Source organism: Phasianus colchicus, chromosome 7 (genome assembly GCF_987193195.1).
Source record: "Phasianus colchicus chromosome 7, bPhaCol1.hap1.1, whole genome shotgun sequence".
In the NCBI taxonomy this organism is placed as follows: Eukaryota; Metazoa; Chordata; class Aves; order Galliformes; family Phasianidae; genus Phasianus; species Phasianus colchicus.
In genome coordinates, this window is record NC_143442.1 from 15,266,490 (window position 1) to 15,290,628 (window position 24,139).

General features: G+C 51.3%; 2 protein-coding genes across 10 annotated transcripts; both read right to left on the reverse strand.

Moving 5' to 3' along the window:
• Positions 1-69: 69 nt before the first annotated feature.
• LOC116232938 (gap junction gamma-1 protein-like) lies at positions 70-6,333 on the reverse strand. Of its 5 annotated transcripts, none has more exons than XM_090143832.1 (3): positions 6,246-6,333; positions 1,057-2,248; positions 70-978 (listed from the first exon to the last, which is right to left on the reverse strand). In XM_090143832.1, exons 2-3 carry the CDS (start codon positions 2,222-2,224, stop codon positions 971-973), a joined length of 1,176 nt encoding a protein of 391 aa, XP_089999958.1. In that variant the 5' UTR covers positions 2,225-2,248; positions 6,246-6,333; the 3' UTR covers positions 70-970. The 5 variants fall into 5 exon arrangements, with proteins under 5 accessions (XP_089999958.1, XP_089999957.1, XP_089999959.1 ...); XM_090143831.1 differs by lacking the exon at positions 6,246-6,333 and adding an exon at positions 5,132-5,225; XM_090143833.1 differs by lacking the exon at positions 6,246-6,333 and adding an exon at positions 3,443-3,959.
• On the reverse strand, positions 4,522-23,899 carry STK11IP (serine/threonine kinase 11 interacting protein). 5 transcript variants are annotated; one of them, XR_016468206.1, is made up of 25 exons: positions 23,725-23,898; positions 23,440-23,642; positions 21,983-22,057; positions 21,580-21,675; positions 20,578-20,685; positions 20,303-20,374; positions 19,315-19,444; positions 19,037-19,140; positions 18,314-18,403; positions 16,588-16,629; positions 15,925-16,092; positions 15,551-15,632; positions 15,085-15,441; positions 14,709-14,899; positions 14,223-14,333; positions 13,241-13,436; positions 11,518-12,009; positions 9,953-10,068; positions 9,654-9,751; positions 9,298-9,476; positions 8,963-9,047; positions 8,627-8,709; positions 6,958-7,184; positions 6,246-6,633; positions 4,522-5,235 (listed from the first exon to the last, which is right to left on the reverse strand). XR_016468206.1 is itself a non-coding variant. In XM_090143829.1 (25 exons), exons 1-24 carry the CDS (start codon positions 23,783-23,785, stop codon positions 6,493-6,495), a joined length of 3,507 nt encoding a protein of 1,168 aa, XP_089999955.1. In that variant the 5' UTR covers positions 23,786-23,899; the 3' UTR covers positions 4,522-6,371; positions 6,474-6,492. The 5 variants fall into 5 exon arrangements, 3 of the variants coding, with proteins under 3 accessions (XP_089999955.1, XP_031455436.2, XP_089999956.1); XR_004167841.2 differs by having other exon boundaries at positions 4,522-5,992; XM_090143829.1 differs by having other exon boundaries at positions 4,522-6,371; positions 6,474-6,633; positions 23,725-23,899.
• Between the last annotated feature and the right edge of the window lie 240 nt (positions 23,900-24,139).

Below are 24,139 nucleotides of genomic sequence, written 5' to 3' on the forward strand. Positions count from 1 at the left end.
CAGCCCCACGCAAGCAGCTGGCCCGCCCCAGCCCATCTGCGCAGGATCCCCTTCCCCACCCCTTCCTCCCAGAGGACCGGATGCAGAAGTTCAGTACAAAACGTCTCCAGGCTTTACTGAATATAGATATAAAAAAAAAAATTAAAAAAGGAAAAAAAAAGTCACGATTATCCAAGTACGAAACAATGCTACAAAATTCACCGCGTGACCCATGAGATGATCAGAATGCCCAAGTGCCTCCCCACCGACCCGCTCTGGGCACTGCACAGACCCACGCAGGGCTCCCAGCCCCACACCAGGCTGGAGAGGATCGGCTTTGGTCCAAAGCCCAAGCAGAGCTGCTTCCAGGGAAGTGGAGGAGATGGGAAGGACAAACACAGACCCCTGTGCTCCCTAAAAAGAGCAGCCTGGAGAGGGGAGCTGAAAGGGGCCCTGTGCAACCTACGTGTGCTCGCTATATGGGCACACCCCAGCAGTGGTGCCAGCGGGATACGTCTCTCACGGATCCCTGCTGTCACCTCTACTTCAGGCTCAGTGCCAACCTGTGTTGCAGCCTCACCAGCCAGACCTGGGTGCAGTGTGAGTGAGCATCCTTACTGCTGTCATAACCCACACGTGCACAGAGAGTGGAGGGGAGGCACGAGTCAGAGGTGCTGCAGGCACAGGGCGTGGGGAGGGACGTGAGGATACAACAGGAGACAGGGAGGGAAGGTGTGGGCTCAGAGTGGGAATCGGGAGGGGTGTATAAAAATGCCAGGGTGCACGCTGCTGAGTTTATAAAAATGTACAAAAATAAGATATTCCTTTTTTTAAAAAAAAAAATTAAGAACAGTGAAGGAAGGTTCCCCAAGCCCCTGTCCCCATTGCTGCCCACCAGGATGGAGACGCCCCGAGTAGCCCCACTGGGCAGATACATGTCACCGTCCCACGCTGTGTCACACCACTGTCCTGCACCGTCCGTCCTCATCACTCACAGCCCTGTGGGAACAAGATGCAGATCAACAGTCATCCTGGGGTGCCCCACCGCCCCACCAGAACCTGGTCCCCTAGGCTCACCTGTGCTGCGCTCGCAGCCGCCACCCTTCTCGTGTGCCAGGTTGAGGCGGTTCTGCTCGGCAGCCATGCCGTTGGCCTCGGGGCTGCTGCTGCGTGAGGGGCTGGGAGGCCGGGGGGGCGGCTGCAGGTGGAAGGCCATCTCCAGGTGCTCCTGAGCCAAGCGCAGGTGCTCACGCAGCCGCTCCAGCTCGTGCTCACGGGGAGCGCCAGCCAGGGCGAAGCGCTCGGCGGCCGAGTTGGCCAGGTTCTCCCGGTAGTCTAGCTTGCCATCAGGCAGCGGGGCTTTCAGCGGCTCCTTCTTCAGGGAGTGGTAGGTGGGCGGTGCACTAGGAGGCTTCTTGGCGTAGTGCGGTGCGGGGCTGCTGGCAGGTGGGCTGTTGGGCTGGCTCAGCGCATCGCGGATGCGCCCCACGCCCAGGTGCAGGAGCTCGCAGATGTTGAGGAAGAGGCAGAGCCCGCTGACGGCGTACATGATGAGCAGGAAGATGGTCTTCTCCGTGGGGCGCGAGACGAAGCAGTCGACCATGTGCGGGCAAGGGCTGTGGCTGCACACGTAGGAGGGGCTGACCTTAAAGCGGAACAGCAGGTACTGCCCGAAGAGGAAGGCCGACTCCAGCAGCATGCGGCACAGCAGCTGCAGCACATAGGCACGCATCAGCCCATCCTGCTTGATGCGGCGCCGACCGTCGTGCTTCTCGCCGCCCTCGGTGCCCTTCTCCTTCTCCACCTCGATCTCCTCGAAGATCATGGGGTCCTCTTCATTATCGTCCTCCGCCTCCTCATAGTCCCGCCCGGCTCCGCGCCGCACCACTGGCATGCGGCTGCGCTGAGTTGCCGGCGCCCGGCGCCGTGAGGACTCGGGCATACGGGCAATGCGGTGCATGGCAAAGCCCAGGTAGAGCACCGAGGGGGTGGCCACCATGATGATGTGGAAGATCCAGAAGCGGACGTGGGAGAGTGGGGCGAAGGCATTGTAGCAGACGTTCTCGCAGCCTGGCTGCTGCGTGTTGCAGACAAACTTGCTCTGCTCATCGTAGTAGATGGACTCACCCCCCACGGCCGTCAGCACAATCCTGAAGATGATGAGGACGCTGAGCCAGATCTTGCCCACGAAGGTTGAGTGGTTGTTGATCTCCTCCAGGAGCCGCGTCAGGAAGCTCCAGCTCATCCTGGCCAGGCAGTCGGCTCAGCCCTGTCGGAAGGCAGACGATGAGCCACAGAGCAGGCAGCAGCGCATCTCACCCGGCCCCCCAAAAGCAGCAGAAGCCCCCACGCAGTGCCTACATCCCATCCCTTACCCACCGGTGACTCCCAGATTCCGTACAGCATAAAGGTGAGGGCACCAGCAGCCCCCAGCACCTCCTGCCCTACTGCTACCAGCCAGGATGCGGGGAGTAGGCGAAAAGCCGGGACACTCACCCGTTCCGGACAGGATGTATCTGGGGGAAGAGTCACCACGGCAAGGGTAAACACGGGAGCAGGGCAGTGCCGGCTCTGGCGGGCGAGGGGACAGCCCAGTGGAGCCAGAGGCTCGTCTGCCACCTGGTCCCAGGGCCGTGCCGCACCCCGTGGCTCGGGCACGGCGAGGGAAGTGGAGCACGAGGGACCAGGGTGACGGCAAGGGGCAGCACGAGGCAGGCAGGGAATTGCACAAAGTTGCAGCTGACGCCAGATGTCGGGGAGGAAATTGCGGGGAAAGCACAGCAGCCTCTGGCCAGATCCGCGGGGAGACGGCGCACAGTCCAGCCGCCGGCGTGAGGCCGACGCGAGGGCGGCAGGTGGCGGCTTCGCGGACCGCCCCGAGAGACCTCTCCCGCCGCTATTGTTCTGCTCCGAGCCTCGCGCCAGCGACTGGCACGCGCCGGCACCGGGACTCCGCCAGCCCCGAGCAACGGGCGCCCGAACCCGCTCCTCGGCCACCCCGCTCCCCCGGCCGAGCGCCCCGCGGGGCCCCGCCGCAGGGGCGACGCTTTGTGTCAGCGGCCGCTCCTCGCCCGGCGGCGCGGCGCCCCGGGGTCGGTGCAGGGGGCGGGCCGGGGTACCCAGGCGGCCCGGGGAGGGACGCGGGGCACGCAGGTGACGCAGGCTGCCGCCCGGGGCAGGTGGCCGAGCCGCCACGCGCGGAGCAGCACCGCGCGCCGCAGCCCGACCCACCCGCGCCCCGAGCCCGACCCACCCGCGAGCCCGAGCCCGGGGCCCGCAGCCCCACCGCACCCGGCGGCTCCCAGCCCCAGCGCTCCCCCCGCCCCACTCACCCCACGCCGGGACGAGCGGCTCCCGCCGGCGGCGCGGCGGACAAAGCGGTGGGGCGTTACGCCGCCGCCTCCCGCCGAACAAAGGGGCCCGGGGCCGCCCCGCCCCGCGCCGCCCGCCCGCCGGTACGCACCTACGGGCCCGCCGCGAGCCGCGCCGCTTCCCGCCGCTCTCGCCCGCCCCCGGTGACTCACGGCCGGGGCGGGGAGCGCGGCCCCGGGAGCCTCTCCGCTCGGGGCGAGGTGCCGCCGGGCTGGGAAGCGGGCGCGGTGTCCGCGCGCTCCGGCCCCGCCGGCTCTCGTGGCCGTGGCTTTGGGGTGCCGGGCTGGCTTTCCGCGCTGCTAAAATTGGCTCCGGACGGCTGCCCGGTCAGGGGATCCCCGGGGACCGAGGGTCCGTCCTCCCTGGGGATCCCCGTGGCACCCGGGCAGAGCACCGCGTCCTCCCGCCCCCGGCACTGACGGGAGAGCCGCCTTGTGCAACCCGGGGAAGCTGCTGCTGCGTAAGGAGCGGCCGAGGGGAAGCGGGAGCGCCGTCACCGACCGCAGGACCGGGACTAGGCCGTGGGGCAAAGCCTGGCGCTGGAGCGGGCGCACAGCACGCAGTTACGGGGAGACAGCGGCGAGAGTGCGGATAAGCAGAGCTGCCGGGCCTGGGGGAAGCCCACCTTCTGCCCCCAGCAGGCCTCGGGCATCCAGTGGCGGCAGCGGGCTCCTTCCTGACCTGGGTGGGCTCTGCTGGGACAGTCGCTGCTCCCAGGGCAGCTGCCGAGCTGTGTTTGCTCAGCTGGGAGAGGAGCCTGACTGCCTGGCCTGGGCACAGCCTGAGCCATCGCCTCACCTGGCCCAGGGCCGTGCCACACACAGCCTGTCCCCACTCTTCCCCTACTAATCAGCGTTTCTGGCACTGGGACAGGGAGCAGACGGCTCCATGAGGGACTGTTTGTCCTGATACAGGACAGCTCCACAGCCACTTTAGTGACCTGATAACAGCCAGAGGCACGCTCCAGCAGAGGAGTGCAAAGGGCAGCAAGCGGCCGCTGCAGGAAGGCTCTGCTGGAGGTAAACACCCATTAGAAATAGGGCTCTCCCAGTTAGAGAGCTGACAGCCAGCCCCCAGGCTCTGTCTGCTCACAGCCTAGCTGCTGGAGAGGAGAGACAGAGGAAAATGGTGATAGTCAGACAGATGACTGAGGTGTGCTTCTGCACACACTGCGTTGGCACAATGAGACCAGTTACCCCATCACTAGTTCCAGCATGAGCGGCTCCACAGAAGCACTCGAGGTCAGAGAGAAACTACAGAGGGAGTGAGGATATGCCCTGGTTGTTATCAGATTAAGGGAAAACAAAGCGAGTGCTTGATGAAGAGGCAGCAGAAGGGTTACAGCAGCACCTGTGAGCTTCCTCTGGCAATAGCCAGGGAGTGGGTGAGAACCAATGTGCTGGTGCTGAGCCAAGGAGATGGACCTGCAGAGAAAAAGGGCCAGGAGCAGGAGCAAGGATGATGGTAAAAAGCAAGTAAAATAGCCTGAGAACAGGCATGGGCAGGCAAGCAGCTGAAACCTTTAGTTCTGGCAATCCAGACTTTGTCAGGTACCTCAGCACATACCCAGGTGCAGCAGAGCAAAGGTGCAGCTTGATTACGGTGGAAAACACCAGCTGGATGGAGCTATGTCAGGGGATCAGTGTGCACAGAGGAGACAAAGACTGGTCTGGAAACTCGTTTTGACTCTTGTACTTTACGTAAAACACAGTTATGGTAGGGAAAGATAATACTTAACACAGGCACCTTAAATGGCAAGACGAAGACAGAAAAACCTTACTGGTCATTACTTGGTGCTGCTCTCTGAGACTCCTTCCCCCAGACAAAGTGCTGTGTACTGGCACTGCTTCCACTGAGCTCATTGCCATTCGCAGTCTGAGATCACTGCAAAGGAACGGAGAGCAGCAGCCATATGCCCATTTAGGAAGAGGGGACAAAGTGGAATGCATTGTGACATCTGCCTCAAGACACTATAGATCTTGTCAATCCAGTCTATAGAAGGCTAGATAAAAATATTGGCCACTGTGAGCCTTCAGCAACTGAAACTGCTTCTCAAAGTGACAAGTCTAAAAATAAACAGATTCCAAGAAGGCACCCAGCGGCGTGCTGTGGGGTGGCCTTTACACTACTACGAAATTGAACTTCCTATTCTCCTAAGGCTCTGATGATGGTATATCTGGGTTGGTTGTGGCCTTGCTGCCTTGCCAGCCCCAGAACTGGCTCCTGGAAACCGATGAAGCTAGTATGCAAGACCTTACTAGGACATCACAGCAATGCAAGAGGATGAGGTGAGGAAAATATGGCAATTCAATAAATATAAGCTTTTTATTACAATAGAAAATAGTAAAACTCATGTTAAAATAGACTCTTGCTTTTGGACTGCTCAGAAAAGCCTAAGCCTCACTTCTACCTGCCAGTGTCCATGAGGGTCCTGACCCCCTAAACAATGAGCAACACACTTCTGTGGTCAGAGCCTCCCAGCTCTCCTCCCTCCCCAGTGACAGTGAAGGACTACAGCAGCAGACTGAGCCATGCCCTGCCAGGCAGGCAGGCAAGAGCTCTCTGTGGGGTTAAGAGTACAACATATGCCTTATTCCTTTGTGCAGTCAGGCTCCTGTTTGAAGCAGGTGCTTTTGGGAAGCTGTGGATAAAAGAGGGAGAAAGAAAAAGAAAAGAATCATCAGCAGACACTGGCAGCTGTTCTGGGACAGCTAGGAAGGCAGCAAATACATCTGCTAGGAAGACTACATCCAACTGCCTCTGGCCTGCTGATTTGCCTGAGTTACGCCACAGCCCGCTGAACACACTCTGGCTCAGCTTCTCTCTTCAATAATACTTCATACTATCCTGAAGGAGACTAGCAAATACCACCAAGTTAAAACTCTGTAGCTTACACAGTATTACAAGGGACATCTCCAACCACCTCCTTCCATGGCCAGCCCAGTGCAGGTGAGTGACTGTGCAAAGTCTGGATCGTTGCGTGCTCCCCTCCTCCTCAACAGAAAGGGTCAGGGGCAAGACTAGAGTAGAAAGCAAAGGCCATAGGACAGCAAGATCAGATGGAAGGGGACACATTTGTGCACTGCTGCCAGCACAGCAGCACTCATGACTCCAGGTCTTGCCTGCCTACAGCTGGCAAGCTCACTCCAGTCCCTCGTACACAGCTCTCCGTAGCTCGATAGAGAACATCTCTTCCCAGGGCCTGCGGATCCACTCCACCAGCTTTAGCAGGAGCTCAGGGCACTCTGTGCGGATGTGCCAAGTGCTCTCCACCTTCAGCACCTGTAAGGGAGGAAAGAGACAGAGGTGGATGAGCAGGGCCCCACCTCAAAGGCACTTATCAGCCCTGAGCTGCTACTCTACAGCACAGCTGCCAGCTCCTCCCAGTTTCTAAGTGATATCCTTCTCCTGCCATGCTACCAGCCATGAAAGTGTCCCTGCATGACTTTTGTATAGCAGCTTATTGCTGCACTCCCTCTCCTCTGTGGTTCAGGGCCCTGGGTTAGGATGGGAGATGACAGCCCCAAAATGCTCTTGGCAGTAACAGGATTTGAGCACAATCCAGCCCCTAGCATCTTGTGTGCCCCATGATCCCCCCTTGGTTACCTCATCATAAAGCATCAGCTTGATGTCACAAGGACAGAGACGATAGGTTATGACATTGCTAATACTGCTGATTGGCTGCTTCTCCTTCAACTGGATGTTGCTCCTAGAAGGCATTTCTGCCTCATGATCTGCATCCAAGGGGGGCTGCACCTGCCACTGGTGATTTTCTTCCAGCAGAAACAGCATGCTTTGTGTGCTCAGCAGGGTCACAGGGGAAGCAGATGCCCCTAAAAGGATATGAGAGAATGAGAGGCTTTGCTCAGAGCCTGAGTCACTACAGAACCGTAAAAGCTTTGCTTTCCACTCGTTCCCAAGGAAAATCCTTTCCAGCAACAGTAACTGGGTGAACAGCAGTATGCAGCTTCCAGACTAAAGAAGGGTATATAAATGTACCTGGGTTCAACCAAGCTCACTGCTAGAGCATGCACACAAAAGGCTGCCACCCAGCTAGCCTTGTCCAGCCAATATTCTCATGTGAGGCAGGAAAAGGAACTTCAGTACTTGGACCTCTTCAACAACCTACTATTCCTTATTTAAAAGTCAGCAGCTCTAGCTCTAGCTAAAAGGCCACCTTTTTTGGACTGAATTTGCCTGCCAGTAGATCTAATGGATGGAACACGGTGTAAATAAAATTAAATACCAAGATGGGACATGTCATAAATACAGCAGAAAGCAGGATAGTTTTGGAGGGAGTATAAGTATCACCCATTTGCTTCCAGTGGATGCAAATGAAAATCACTAGAATCTGGGAGTAAGTCAGATGCACAGAACTGGCTGAGGTAGCAGGGAATCACAAACTGCTACAGCAACATGTTGCTTTTCTTGTCATAGTTCACTCTTGGGAATTAGTAGGAATATCAGAGATGGGATGTTCAGTTAGTCCTCTCTACTTGGCACAAGGCCTCGGCTTGAACTGTGTCCAGTTTGGGGCACTGTACTCTAAAAAAGGAAAAAAAAACCTGTTGAGTAACAAAAGCATACTTTTAAATTCTTCTTCTTCCCATCGGCTATTTATTCAGCTTAGATTGAGACTAAGAAACATACTTCTCACTGATTCCTTCTATTTCTCTTTCTCTTATATCTTCCTGGTGGCCAATGGCAAAAGAAGCTGCAAGAGCAGTGACAAAAACAGGGTTTCAAGTTAAGAGGACACTGGAATTGTTCAAGGAATTCTCAAATGCCAAGTATAGCTCACGTGGATGGACATCAGCAAGATCTGGCAAAGAACTGGTGGACTCCAGCAAGCTTCTCTTATTCCATTGTGTAAGAGATTAGACATCTGCTTTTTCCTCACAAACTGAAGAGCCTTTCAGCTCCTGACACCTTGCCAGCTGTGTGTGACCCCTGAGCTCATGGCAGTAATACAATCCTTGGATCACCACCAGCTTCCAAGAAGCCATTCTAGGTTTTCACCAAATCTGCAGGACAAAATGCTCCCTAGAGTCTGGACTTCTGTGTAGAAAAGGGCTAGGAGATACAGTGGATATATAGGAAGAAGCATACTACTGTCCTATATCTCAGCACTAAAAGGCTTCCATCCATGCCCCTGCCACATCTTGCTGGTGAAGCCATGGCCCAGCTGCATTCCCACATGCTGAATACCAGAAACATAAGCACCTAAGAAGAAAACAGAAGGTGTGGTAGATCTAGACACTGAGATCTCCTGTACCTTGAATCAGATAGGCCAGCAGGTAGAAGAAACAAGTGCCATCTGCAGCTGCAGAATGCGTGTTCCTGGAGTCCAGCAGAGGCCTGGAGGAGATACAACAGTAGAACTCTCAAATAGGCACTGCCTTGCTCAGCAACTCCAGTGAAACCCCTTTGCCTGCTCACCCCTGTGCAGCAGACACCTGAGCCAGCTGCCATAAGCCTATTGCACATATCTGGCAGCCACTCCTGCTGCGCCTCTGCTGCCATGTTTTGAGTGCTCTGCTTCCCAGGCACTGCTGGACAATCAGATGTCCTTTTCTACCCAAACCCCCAACCTTTCAGAGACTGCTCTTACCAGAGCCAATGCTGAGGATTCATTTCCACAGTGGGGATTTCCTTCACCTTACTCCTGTTCTTGGCAGGCACCTCTTGCATAAGATCTAAAGATGGGTAGAAGGGAGAGATCTTTTATTGCAAGCCCAGGGGCAGTATGTAACAGCTCAGGAGAATTCTCTAGTTTATAGAGAGACACTGGAATTCATGATACCAGTGGGGTTCTCCCCCAGACTTTTTTCTGAGCTGCCAAGATGTGAATTTCCAACATACATCCAACTTCAGATTTCCTCATAGCTCTCCTGGAGAAAATCCTCCAAATCCTCTCCCACCCCCCTGCTTCCGATCCACTCTTACATGTCAGGGTCTGCAGGAACTGGTCACAGCAACTTTGGCTCCGGATCAGCAGATTGTAGGAGGCTTTTGGGTTCTCAAACTCCATTCGCAAGCTCTGGTGGCAAAGTCCCACTTCCAGATGGGAAATATCAGACAGGCAGTGAGAGTCATCCTTCTTCAGCCAGTCTGCAGGTTGTCCCCTAATCACAGAGCACAGCCCTCAGCAGGCTGCCCCATCTCTCCCACAACAGACTGCAGCAGGGGGCTTTACCAGAATAGTCTTTGCATATCACCTCTCGGGTAAGGCTGGCAGAGGCAGGCACTACCCAGCACTCACAGCCTTGCTGCAAGGTCCTACTTGCCACCATTCTCCTCACCTGATAATCCCAGTAACTTCCAGCACATAGATTCTGAGGTTAGAGGCAACCAGAATTGAGAGGAACTCTCCTTGTCGACCAAACTTCACCATGGTCACCTAGAGCACAGAGAGGACAAGTGATAGTACTGGCTTGCCTCTTGCCAGTCCACCCATAGAAAGAGCTGACCCAGACATGCTTCAGCTTCCTTTGCAGCCCTCAGTCTCCAGACCACCTCAGAGCAGAACTTGCAGCACAACTAGGATAGCCTCGGAGCAGGGCTGCTCACAGGCTGTAGGAGAGGAGCTGTCAGAGCTCACCTTGAGGAAGCACTGGAACTCCTCATCATTCTCCTCAAAAACCTCCATATCCAGGTACAGCTTCAGGCGATGATCCACAGAACGGAAGTCCCTTGTGTTCAGCATGCTGTTTGCAGCTGAGGAGAGCAAAGGGTGAGATCAAAACACTTCCCACTGACCAGAAGCTGAAAAGCATGCAGACCTGGCACTAGCAGAGCAGAATTATCCTCTCAAGATACTCCCTCAAGTATCTCTTCTCAAAACAAGGTCAGAGCTAAGGCTTTCCGGGCTGTGGCCTGGAACATCAAATATGAGGGGATTCCATCACTCTGACACTCACCCCTTCAGATGTTCTTTGGTCTAGTTCATCTTCAACCTACGCTCAGTTGTTTAATCAGAGGGGAACGCTGCTTTGCTGACTGATTTGGCAGGAGAGCAATTCCACAGCTTGCCCACAAAGCCAAAAAGACATTTCTCATTTCAGATGGTCAGCTTCTTTAATTCTGACTCAGACTACAATAAGGCTGAAAGGGACTGCAGAAGACATGAAGAAAGTTGCTCAAAAACCTAACTTGGGTCTGCTATGCAATTGTATGACTAAGTCATATATACAATAGCCATGATACTGTCCAAGAGAACAAACCTCTGACTAGGGCCTGTTCTCTACCAGAAATACTACACTAATCAACTTTTCAAAATATATGTTTTCATGGCTTCAGTTTTGAATCTTGTGATTTGATCTAAAATGAGACTGCTTGCTTATTCTGAGTGCACAAGACTGAACATAGTGGTCCTAAAGATTAGTTCTATACTGAGTCCTCTTCAGAAGCAGAGCAGACTTGAAAAGCCAGTAAAGATCTCTAAATGGAGAAGCTGATGGGTTTTCTAGGTCTTACTAGAGTGCACTTTCAATAGAGTCACTTGTGGAATGGACCAGTTGACTACCCACTGGTCCTCTCCAACTTCAGTTATTTTGTAAGCTACGTATTGATACCCAAGCAAAAACAGTCTCTGTCGCAACAGAAATCCAAGGCCCTTCAAATAAAGCACATGTGGACATCCCAGTAATTGCTGCTTTGTATGATATCCCTCACTCAGTCTCTTTTTGTTTTTTTCTTTTGGACACACTTTGTCATCTGAACTCACCAAAACCACTGAGGAAAACACAAGTGGCTGTAAAACCTCTAAAGAGAGCCTCCTGTAAACACAGTAGCCTTACTCTATGCTTAGGCCAGAAACTAGAAGCAGAGGAATTTTGTGCGTATACTTCTCCAAAAAAAACATTCCAGCTGGTAGCTCACTAGTGCTAAAAGAACCATGTGTATTGGTAACTGAGCAGTGCAGCTCCCAGAAAAAGATCCCATTAGTCAAAGTCTGAGCAATATTCGGGACCTGATTCAGTTTTCCCTTCCTGCAGGCATGAGGACTGAACAGAGAGGGATGTGAAGCACTCTGCCCACAAGAACCAGCCACTGAAGCTTGTGGTTGATAATCTCTTCCCACATTAACCTGGAAGCAGGACAGCCTGCAAGCACTAGAAACAGTTCACAACACCCCTAAACCCTGTGCAGCTCTGACATACTCACAAGGACTGAGGTTCCATGTTTCCTCTGAGTCAGAGTTCATAGAGATCTGTGAAGAAGGTCCACGAGAAGCACTGTAATGGTAACTCCCCATCAAGCTGCCCGCACTGATGTCTGTGTGGCTGAGGGACAAGTACTGGCTCTTCATGCCCAGCTCCTTCTTCCCACAGCCTCCATCTGTACTGCGGGAGCTGGAATGGATAGTGCTGTCATGCTCGCCACTCAGCTCTGGGATCCTGGTGCTGTTACTGGTATCCATCTCTGAGCTGTCCTCCCCACCGATGTAGAACTTCCTACTCTCCCTGGCCAGAGCAGGCACATCCTCCAGGCCCTCCTGCTGGCTGCCTCCCTCCAGGACAGAGTCTGACAGATCCTCACTTGTGCCATCATGGCTGGGTGGCACAGGTGTGCTGGAGCTTACTTCTGAAGGCAGGATTACCACATGGTCACTGGAACAACTGGGACAGGCTATGGGTTCACCAGCTGCTGAAGCATCTATGGAAGATTTCATTAGGGATAAAGAAAAAAAAAAAAAAAAGGAACAACTCTGCTATAACAAGGTTTTACTTTTTTTCCCTCCCTCTGCAAACCTCAAACCATCCCTTTCAAAGCAGACGATAGATAAACTCTGACTTGAGCAGTTTGTTGAGCAGTTCTGAATCATATCCTACACAACTCCCCACTGCAAATCAACAAGAAATTCCGGATGATTGTCAACTGCCACCTGAAATAGCCGTGCTCAGAACCAGGGTGACCAGTGTACCCTGTAGTTGCACCAGAAGCCATATCAGGATTTTGGCTGATTTTGCCTTTCCTCCACTTAACATCCACAAGTGCTTACAGTGCCTTTGAACCTCAAGCTTACCTTCAGTCAATTCAACTTTCCTTAGTCACCTCCTTATCTTCAGCTAGCCAACCTACAAGCCTGCTGTGTCCATTCTCCAGCTGTCATCCCTTCTGACCTTACTTCCTGATGCTAACCTTCACCCACACCACACCCCCAGCTATATCCTGGAACTCCTTATAGTGAAAGACTAGCCTAGGGTAAAGAGGAAAGTTTCCTGGAATGGAAGAAAGCACTGCAGCCATGACAGCACTTCTGCCCCCAGTGCAGAGTTCTCTGATCCCAGAGTACTTCCTCATACCAGCAGCATCTTCTGAGCTAAGGCTAGACACAACTCTGACATTTCAAATACAAGCTGAGCTTTGAAAACTCAGCAATTAGAAGACGCTTATTCAGCACTAGTAATGCCTCAGCTAAAATACCACATCTAGCTTCAGACATCCAGAGAAAAATGTGGATGAGTCAAGAAGAGCACAGAGGAGATCAGCAAGAATAACTGGATTGTACAAGATATGACTGACAAGTAAATTATCTAGGGATTTGAGCTTATTTAGTCTAGTGGACAGAAGACAGAACTAGCTGTCTAGGGGAGTAACAGCTCTCTAGCACAAAGAAAGAAATAAATCACTCTCCATAGAAGAAGCAAAAATGGGCTTAAGATCACAGCCTGGAAGACTTAGGTTAGGGTTGCAGTTGTTTTTCTGATGTTCAACAGCCAAATTTATCAAAAATACTAAAGCAGACTCCCTGAAAGGCCGTTTAGAACAGCCAACACATCACCCCCTGCTACACATTCTATGCTCTGCACCATGGCTGCCATTTTGGTAGTCTGCCTATGTACTAGAAAGCATCCTTCTTTTTTTCCTGGAGATTACATCCTACCTTGATTTAAGGCAACTAGTGTTTCCAAATTTTTGGTGTCTCCAGTCTCTGCAGGATAAGGACTTTGCTGCCTGGAAGCCAGGGACTGCAAAAACTCATGTTTGCATTTCAGACACTGGAGCCTCAGGGATTCCTTCTCCTGGTCCTGATTTCGCCGATTCTCTTCCACAGCTGGGGACAACACTTCAAGCACACACTACAAGTAGCAGCAAATGGAAAGAAAGTGTTAGCAGGCAGCTATAATTCACCTAATAAAAACAGGCCTCATCACATCACTTCAGAGCATGAGGGGAGCAGAACCACATCCCAGCTACATAGGGCACAACAGCCAGTCAGTGTAAGCTTTGCTAAGGACATGGAACTCCACTGCTGAATACTAAGAGAACCGTTTGCAGGTCTTTGCCTCATATCTACGTATTTACAGGCTCCTCTTGGAACTCTAGTCTTAAAGGTCCTACTTATTTGTGTCTTCTCTGTGGCAGCTTGCATAACTGTACTTAAACAACAATACTTGGAGAAAAATACTTGGATTTGAGTTCAGGGTCACTACAGCTATGGTACAGACCAGAGTTGCCGTAACACCGATACTCTCACCGTACAGAGCTGAGCACAGGCTAGCCCATCATGCAGCATCCAGAAAACATTATGTTGCATGTTCACAACAAGTAGGGATCACTAACTTGACTACTAGAAACCAGCACACATATTCCCAATGTGAAAAAACTGCAAGGCTTTTTCCTTGAGAGCACACATTTATGCTCCTAAAGCTCTGCTGTTCTTCATGGTCATGCTTAAAGGGCCCTCCACAGGTCATCTGTGCAACAGCATCAATCCTGAGCTTACAAGTGAGACATTGTCTACCTGGATAGTCACAGGAATGCAGATGTGTGTCTGCCCAGAGAACACAGGCTCTGTTCCCGTAGAATCCAGCATCTTCCAGAAAAACTGCCCCCTTCCCCATTCTTCCCCCCAACTTCCCCACCTGCAGACACTGCTCCGGACAGTCATCCAGCACCACATATTTGCGCTTCTGCCGGTCCTTGCGAATGTAGGTAAAGTGCAGTGTAAGGACAGGGAAAACTCGCTCCAGATCCTGCAGGAGACAGAAAACCCAAATTCCAGGAAAATGACACAGCATCCAGCATTCAGACTACATTTGTTTGTAACAAATGTCACAAACAATGCCACGCACAGACTTGATTCTCCCAGAAAGATCCTGATAGCACCTGGGGACTGGGCCAATTTCAGCTTCAGAATAGAGCTGGTGCTGGCTTCTGCTGCCTTATCGCAGGTACTCAAGCAATTTCAATGCTGTTAGATACATATGCATAGAGTAGAAGTGACTCTCAGTCAGGCTTTACAGGCATTAGGAAAACACCTGCAGGGCGCTCTGACAGAAGTAAAAATCCAGAATGCTGACCCATCCAAGGAGTAAGATGCCAAAGGCTCAGAGAGAGAAAAAGCTCACCATTCTCTTCCAGGTCATCTCAGAGGTTTCTATCTTCTGCAGGCATTTCAGCTCCAGCTTGTGGAGGACTCTGGCAGCTTTCAGTTCCACCTCAATCACATGCCTAGCTGTGACCCGCAGGAAGATCCAGTCTGATTCTGGGTCCCCTTCACCTTCTATTTGGCTCACGAGCACTGGCTGGCAAAGGTCCACTGCCAAATAAGACAACAGCACAAGTCAGTGCACACAGCAGGCCTTTAGGCCTGCTTGTCCAAAGTCCCTAGAAGTCCCACAATACTTAGTAGTATGATGAAGGATTACCAATACCACATTTGATCCAACTATTCTACCATCATCCAAGCCCTCAAATACAGCAGTGAAAAAAAAAAACATTTACCTTCTGGCTTCTCATCTTCTTCCTCTCCCAGCATTAGCTCGTCTACCTCCTCTTCTCTTTGTTCTCCTCCCAGAAGCTCACCTGGCTGTACCGCAGGTTCTTCTTCCCCAGCATTGTGGAAAACAGGGGAGGATTCTTTTGGAGATACTTGAGGTTTTACTTGTTTTGGGTCAAAGCTCTCACTCTGCAAATCCAATGCTGCAGGCCTGCCTGTGATCTCATCAGCAGAACGGCTACGGCAGATGACAGGTACTCGGTCATGCTCCTCCAGTCTTTTGTACTGCAGCCAGTCAACACCAAAGCGATCTCTGAAGCTGTCCATGCGCTCCATCTCCTTCTGATGCTGTAGAACCAGACCTGTAGAGAGAAAACTTGGGAAGCATGACAGTAGTCACCATACCAAAGCATTCATCTGACTGCAGGCAGCTCATCTGCCGTATTACTAAGAAAGAAGAACAAGCCTTACCAGCAGAGAACGGTAAAGCCTGGGACTCATGTTCTGTGTCACTGGGCTCTGAAATGCTTGCTCTGCGCACTTTGACTTTTCCCTGGAACAAACAGGATAAGAATAGTTGGGAGGCACCAGAAAAGCGTCTGCCAAGCTCTGCCAAGCTGAAAGGCTCACTGCTGTTACAGCACAGAGGCACACTGTGAAACATTAGTTACAGTATATCAAGACTGAATTTAAGACAAGTCCCTTCTTAATGTAGAGCAGTGCAGAGACTCAGTCACACTCAGCCAGTACAAGACCACATCCCACAGCATCAGGCTTTCATGGAGCAGCAGCCCCCTCACCCAACACACCAGCTACATGGTTAAGAAGCTGTCTCTGTTCCAGACCTTGCCTTTCTTTCGAGGAAGTCTGACAGCCACATTCTCAGCTGGGGACTGACTGTCACTGAAGTCCGCAGCACAGGAACTGTCCAACGCATTGCGGTCCAACATGGTCTTCTCTGAGGTAGAAGTGTGGATGGACTGTGACACACTTGTCACTAATTTTGGAAGGTGCTGCATCCAGAAGAAGAGAAAGCTGTCTGCTGAGTGTGAAGGGGGGACAGGGGAACCAGGCCACAACTGAAGTTAGTAACTTCCCTGCCCCTCACCCCGGACCTCTACCATCTCAGTAGAAATGGTGACAATAGCTTCTGCTCAACTGACTGGATTGTTTATCAATTTAACTCAGTCTCTGTGTCTCTTAAAAAGCAGCAGATAAGATGCTGGGAAACATTTGTTTTGCTGAAATGTAATTCGAGTGTCAAGTGTCAGACAGCACCCGAAAGGGAAACAGGCAAGGCTCCAAGGTCTTCAAGGGCACGTAGGACAGAATAAGTTGTGCTGGCCACTCCCAACAATTACTTAAAATCATCATGGACTGAGCCAAAATGAACGTGCTTAAAACAATCAAGACAATTAACAGAAATTTTACAGGATGCATGAGGATGCAAAAACCTGTCATACTTCCCACTCCCAAAGCCAGCAAGATTAGTTTACAATTGTACTTACCATTAGGTCCGAGGAAGAGAGTGTCTCTCCATCCAAGAGGAACTGTAATTAGAGACCCATGTGCAGTCAGGTTCCACTTGGCTGGTATATACTCAGGACAACATTTACTGACTCCTATTTCCCTTCAGGCCATCCAGAGTTGGGATCCTTGGCACAACACTGCAAAGACTACCAGAAACAGCCCCGTTCCTGCCTATCCATTATGCCTTTAGTTGCAGCTACTTGACTCAACAGTATGTATGGCCAGAAGGGACCTGACACTCCCCTGATGCAGCTGCATGCTGTTCCTTTGGGTCCTGTTGCTGCCACAAGAGAGCAGTCTCATTTTCTCTGGGCTGAACAAACCAAGTGACCTCAACCCTCCTCATATATCTTGCTCCCTAGATGCTTCACCACCCTCCTCCGAATGCTGATACTTTTGTCTTTCTTACATTGTGGTGCCCAAACCTATTGAGGTGAGGCCGCACCAGCACAGAGCAGAGCTGAACAACCCCTTCCCTTAATTGGCTGGCAGTTCTTCAGATTAAGGATTAGAGTAAGAAAACTGCCCTCATGGACAGGAACATGGGTACAGAGACAGCACATGGGTTTTCTCATGTAGCAGCAGGGAGCATGGCTGCATGAAGCAGGATCCTACCAGGAGTGGCAGCACATGGAGTCCTTAGCCTCAGCCTCTACTTTCTGCAGTAGTAGCCAAGAGCCAAGTGCACATCCAGCAGGATAAGATTTCAGTTTGCACTGTTACTGGAAAATGTATTAGACTGATGCAAATGCATTGCAGTATTTTCACTGAGGTAGAAACTGACACTGAATGCCTGTTTATACAACTGAGTTTCACATGAACAAGTTGTGTTTGGGAGATTCTTGGTTAGGGCACTGCTTTTTTGTCATTCTAGAAGCCATTGAGCATCATCAGTGCTTGCTGTTACTCACTAGTTTGAGAAGAGGGCTCAAACAAATGGCTGGAGTTTTAGAAGACAGCAGATAATTCTGGAATTTATAGCATGATATTATATAAAGTGATATCATAGGATACACTGGGTTGAAAGGGACCTTAAAGATCATCCAGTTCTAACCTCTCTGCCTTGGGCAGGGCTGCCTCTCACCAGCTCAGGCTGCCCAGGTCTCCATCTAACCTGGCCTTGAGCACCTCCAGAGGTGGGGCACCCACAGCTTCCTTATGCAGCCTGTTCAGTGCCGTACCATCCTCTGAGTAACATCTAACCTAAATTTCCCCTCCTTTAGTTTAAAACCGTTTATCCTTGTCCTATCACTATTGAGACTGTGTAAAAAGTTGGTCTACATCTTTTTTTTTGCCTGCTGCAGGGAGCCTGCTTTGCAGGGGGGTGGACTTAGTGACCTCTAGAGGTCCCTTCCAGCCCCTACAATTCTGTAATTCTGTGATTTTATTTTAAGCTCCCTTCAATTAGTGATATGGTACACAGGGAAGTTACTGAAGAGGAGATTCCCTCAAGCACACTCAACTTGTCTCAAAACTGAAGAGGCAGAAGGGGAAGAAGTGTTAAGATCTGAGGTCTTACAAACCTGAGATCAGCCAGCAAACTTCATGAAATATTAAAAATATGTTACTCTGCCTGAACCTACCAACCCCAGAAGTGCTGGATTCAATTTTCAGGTTTACAAGATTTCTCCTCATTTGCTCCTGAGCACCAGATTACCCAGGATACCTTCAGCACTGGGGCAGGAGGCACACAGCAATACTCACATTGGAGAAGGCTGCCCTGGGAGATACATGTACCAGGGTTGCAGATCGGTGGTTTTCACGGAACCATAATGGGTTTCCCTGTAGATGCAGCTAGGGGAAGGAATTAGGGAAAAAGTTACTAGAAACAACATTCTGTGCCTCAATTTAATCTACCTAGAGACTCCAAGATTTCTTTCTGCCTCAGGAAGCATCTTTGCAGAGGAATGGGGATCAATTTAGGAGACATCTAAGCTTTTACAATGCTTCCTAAAAGCTGTTCAGCAAATAGAAAATTAAATTCAAATATTTCCTATCGAGCCCCTAAATCATCAGGGGCCTTTTCAGTACTGACTCTGAGAAATGCTGAGAGAAGTTCTCTGTAGGCAAATTTTCCTACACAGATGCTATAGTGCCTGCAGTTATCTACCTTCAGACTTCTTCAAACACTACAAATCTGCAAAAGCACTACAGGAGAACTACTGAACTTGATGGTGTTAAAAATGGAAAGAGAGAAGAAAAAAAAGATGGGGATGAAATACAGGAAAAGGCTAGCTTGAGCAGGGTCACAGAAAACAGAAAACAAACAAGCACAGGTTTGTTTTCTCTCTAAGGCTCCCTCATCACCTTCCCTCATTGAAGTAAAATGCTCAGGAGTTGAATTTACTTTCCTCAATTTTCTTTTTAACTTTGCACCCTCTTGACACTACATCTCCAATCTACCAACCAACCAGGCTTCACACTTACTTTTTTTAAATAGTGTAGAGTGGACAGTGGTGCCAACTGGTCATGTTCCAGCAGCAGGTTATAGGCTACATCCAGGTGCTGAAGATTCATCAGCTGTTCAACCCCTACAACAAAGTGAGAAGCCATCGGCATACTAGAACATATAACTTTAAAAACTTGTCCCTGCCCCCTTCCCCAGAATTGAATACATATAACAGTATCTGTGCCCAAGATTCTGTTCCTTCTTGAGAAAAAGAGAAAATCTCAGACCCAAACATTCCCCTCAGCTGCAGGCTCACCATTAATACTGTCAAGTTCATTGTTGCGCAAGATCAGAGTCACCAGCTTGGATCGGCTGAAGATGCCAAGGTTTGGCACTTTGGACAGGAAGTTATAAGCCAGATTGAGGTACTCAAGTTCTGAAAGGGTCTGTTAGGAGAGAAAAGCAGCACTGAGATCTTAGCTCAAAGTCCAGTCCTGAATGCAGGACAGGGTACTAGTCCCTGTTATTCTCTCCATCCCACCAAAACCACTTAAAAAGCAAGTTTCTCAAACTACAGCAAGACTTCAGTGTTTATATTTGAAGTAGCTTGTCTAGAGGTGCTGAGCACAATCTAACTGGTTTACAAAATTTTCTAGGAGGATCCTTCCTCTTATTCACCAACTTCAGTGGAGCACAGGAAGGAGATCTGGACACCTTGCCCCAGCCAAAGAACTGAACTTGCTACCAAAAGAAGCCCTTTCCCACCTGTGGAAAGACAGTGGTAAATGACATACTGTGAGCCTTAGCAACTCAGAAAAAAGATGTTTCACAGCTTCTATGAAAAGCAGCACATCCAGCTCAGCAGAGCCTGAATTTCAGTGCCTTCTCCCAGGGACACACGTGCTGCTGTGACAAACTTCCATCCTTCTAAAGTAACCGACAGGAGATTTTGTACGGGAAGAAAGAAATGCTTCTGGCTGCCCGGACAAACCAAACAGCAAATCTCGATAGCCCCACGCCTCACTGCACAGACAACAGCAAAGCTTCAGCCACACTGACTTGTGGCCAAGTGATAAACACGCATACAGCAAAGGCTTCTATCAGAGCACATGAGGAATGCTGCCTTCTCTGCCTCAGCGATGCATGGGCTGTATATACAGGGAACAGTTTAAAGGCTGCAAGCACTGCCCCTACATCACATGCCTGTTGGACCACGTCTCCACCTCCTGTCTTACACCTCACTTGGCAAGTGGCAGTGTCCTCTTTGTACAAGGGAATTCTGGTACTCAGCCCCAGATACTCACCGTTAAATAGTGCTCACAATCTTGGACCTTGTTGTGACTCAAATCCAAGACTCTAAGTGCATTCAGTAATTGCTGAAGGATGAAAAGATACTATATCAGATCTTATAAATGTCTCCAGTGTGGCATGGAAAGGCTGTCCTGCTGGGAGAGGCCAGCAAAATTAACACCACTCACTCCCTCCCACCCAGAGAAAGCACCAGCAATGAGTGGTCAATTTCTGGCCATAATCATCTGCACACTTACACTCACGCATGCAGGAAAGATGCTCAACTCACCAGTGAGTCATCCAAGGCAGTGATGGAGTTATAGCTGAAGTTGACCGTCTGCAATTCCAACCAGGGGAGAGCACAGCTCAGATCTCCACCACATGCTGAAATGATTTCCTAGGAGGAAGAGAGGAACCATTCCTTGGTTAGCACTAGCTGTTACTGTAACAGCAGATGAACATACAAGAACAACAAGTCTAGAACAAGGGTGACAAATAGTGCCTTACAGATTGTGCCTTGCCCAGAATGGATTAGTGACTTATAAGTCATTGCCAAGTATTTGGTGGTAATTGCATAGTCAGATATTCAGAAAGAAGGGGAGATGCCTTTGCTTCTTACACACAAGCAGCAATAGTTAACCTATTACAATTCAGAGACTCTGAAAACTTAAGCACAGGCTCATCCTAACAAAAACAGACCTCCATCAAGGACAGACCCAGCAATCAGACACACATGCTCTGGTCAAACAACACGTGCTCTGACAGGCAAAAGAATCTCTCAAAGTGCTCTCTGCCAATAACCACTGCTCCCCAGCAGGCAGCTGCTTCCAAGCCACGCAGAAGCCCACAGCCCCACTGTTAACATGACCCACACTACTCAGTTCTCCATGGTTGGAGCTTGCCTTCATGTCTCAGAAACCTGCAGTGCAAGACTGCAGACAAGGGCACAGCACTTCCTTCTGACAATCAGCTCTAACTTAAGATTGCTGAGGTACAACCAAATAAACCCTGACCAGCTACAGAACTGTGAATGGAGAAATGGGCAGAGACACTTAGCCAGTACAAATATTGGCCAGAACCCAAAATTCTCAAGCAGCCATAAAGGAGACTGCAGAGCACAGGTGTAATTAATCAAGGAATACTTCATCATTATTTGTGGGGTAAGACACCAGAATGGGTAAGGGAGAAAAATCTGTATTTGAGATGGATTGATATGGTGCTTAAGATTGCCCCCACATTTCTCTATTTGATCTCCTGCATAGCTCCCCGTGAGCTGCACAGAGACACTCACCTCCAGTGTACTGATACATTTGGAGCAGGTTAAAGATTCCAGCTGAGAATAGACAAATCGCAGACCCCGGAGGCAATGTGGAGGGACAGATCTCAACTGCAGCAGTTATGAGAAAGTAAGGACAACACACATCAAAATATTACAGTGCAAGAGCAGCTGCTATTCCAGGCCCATCTGCACAAGGAGTCTCCCATTTTCCTGCTGGAGCCTCCCTTCCCAGTACTCTACTATTGTTCACACCCAAGCTGCACCCTAAGCAAGTGTTGCAGTTTAGCTGTAGCCCTGTAGGCAGGCCACAAAAGCCAACCCAGTTTTTAGGAGTAGAGGCATCCTCCAACCACAAAACTAAGTAAAGAGCAGCCACACCGCAAGACTGAAAGCCAGTTCTGCCTCCTGTACTTACTTCCAAATGCCGGAGGGACTTGAAAGGGAATATCTTCACAGTAGATTGTAAAGCACAGTTTGGAACATGAATGAGCTAGAAAAAAAAAAAAAAAAAATCAGGAAAGAAGCCTTATATAAACCTCAGTTTATTAAGCAATACTCATGAAGCAATACTGTTGACGTACCATGAATGGGCACCTTCTCCAGCTCAGGTGTTAAATAACATGCTCTGTTATTTAGCATTATTTAGTGCCCTCCATGCTGGCATCTACACTGCCTCATGGTCCCACAGTTCAATAAAGACCCAACAGAAATGCAGGCAGGACAAGGCTGCCTGACCATACAGCTCTGTTTCTTCTCCCTTGCCCACATGGCTTCACCACTTTCAGAGGTGCAGGAAGGTCTGAGAGATGGGATCCTCATCAACCAGCATTAACTAAATAAAAACAAATCTAGCTGCTGGTTATCAATCAGCTGAGTGGAACTAGAGCACTGGTGGGAGGTATGCATGTACATTTCACAAGAATGGGCCAATTAAGGCGAATCACTAGTAGATATGTGGAAAATAATGTTGTTCTCCAAAACACTGTTAACATCAGACTGAGGAGGCTGCAAATGTCTCCTTTGCATTCTGTAGTGCAGCCATAGGCTTTCACCAAAAAATAGTTAAGACCATGTTCATATATAAGCTTCACAAAGGAGCTTATTAGACTCAGCTCCTTTCCTTTTCTTTCAGTGACAGCACAGTCTTTCAGACAAAGGAAGCAACAAGGCAGTTAACGCTCCCACTGCAGGCACCAGGGCACAAATGGAGAGACCATCTCTGCCAGCTACATGCACACAGAAGTGACTCATCAGGTGCAGAACAGACTCTCAGGGCCTCCTCAGCACTATGGCTTTCACAGCTACAGCCAGGCAGCAATGAATCACCACCCGCTTCTGCCAGCACTCATGCAGCATGTTGAGCAGGATCGTTTGCAGGGGACGCTCATTCTGGGAAGCAACCACGGTCAATTTCAACAAAGTTCACGTAAGATGCCATCTCTGTTTTGTGTCCAGAGAACTTAACCATATCCTTCTGTCTTTCCACGGACTTAAGAATCTGAACGAGCTGACGCTACAGTGAGCAGCTTGCCCTCTGCCCGGGGCCTGTTATTTGGTTAATACAAGTACTGACCACAACACCCTCCTGACTCAGCGTCCTTCCCTTCCTCGCCCTGTCAGAGGAGCTGCATTTCTGCACGGGCTCTGGGCCCCCACTCTGATCTCCAGCTCAGCGCGTCACTGTAAAACTCCCAGCAACATTCAGTCCGTTGTCTCCCATCTCCCTCACAGGGAAACACACAGACCCGCAGGCTCAGCCACAGCACCTCTTAGCACAGCTGTGGGACCCAGGAGCAGCCTATACACGCAATCCCCTTCTCCTTCCGAGCCCATTTCACCCCTGCTGCCACTCCCAGCCCGGGCAGCACGGACCTTGAGGGAGTGCGTTTTCTGCAGCATGTCGAAAAGGAACTGCGCCTGGAGGATGGCGGCGGTCTCGGCCGGGTGGGAGGGCAGCGCCACGAAGCCGCGGTGCTGGTTGCGAGAGCCCAAGTGCTGCTCGAAGACCCGCGTCAGATGCTGCAGCGTGGGGGTGAGCAGCGTCAGCGTGCTGGAGCCGTCCAGGACCAGGTCTCCTGCGGGGAACGGAGAGCAGGGCGGGCCCGTGAGCGCCGTCGCCGGCCGGGCCTCCCCACCCTCCGAGCGGCCGCCGCTCACCTGTGTCCTGCAGCAGCCGCGCCAGGCCGCTCACCAGCGGCTCCGCTGCCGCCGCCGCCATCCGCTCGCGGGACGCCGAGTGGAGCGGAGCGGAGCGCAGCCCTGCCCGGCTCGCCTCCTCTCGGCTCGCCGTCGCTCTACGGCCCGGCGCACTTCCGCGTTACCACAGAGACGCGCCGCGCCACCGCGGCTAGAGCGCCGCCGCTTACATCCGGTTGCCATGGAGCCCGCCCCAGCGTCCCCCTCCCGCCCGGCGGGGCCCGCGCCCCCCGCCCCGCCGCCGTCCCCGCCGCCCGGGGGGGGCCCGGCCGCACCGCCGCTGGGAGGGGGGGGCCGCGACGCCGCCCCGCGGCCCTACCTGCAAGCGGGGGCGGCACAAAGGGGCGGCGGGCCGCGGCGCGCCGTGCGCAGGGCC

Coding starts and splice junctions, on each gene's coding strand:
- LOC116232938 (XM_090143832.1), bottom strand. CDS start 2,224: ATGAGCTGGAGCTTCCTGACGCGGCTCCTGGAGGAGATCAACAACCAC.
- STK11IP (XM_090143829.1), bottom strand. CDS start 23,785: ATGGCGGCGGCGGCAGCGGAGCCGCTGGTGAGCGGCCTGGCGCGGCTG. Junction 15,633..15,924: donor TTCCTCGAAAGAAAGGCAAG/GTCTGGAACAGA, acceptor TGTTTGTTCCAG/GGAAAAGTCAAAGTGCGCAG. Junction 9,477..9,653: donor GAAGTTACTGGGATTATCAG/GTGAGGAGAATG, acceptor CTCTGTGATTAG/GGGACAACCTGCAGACTGGC.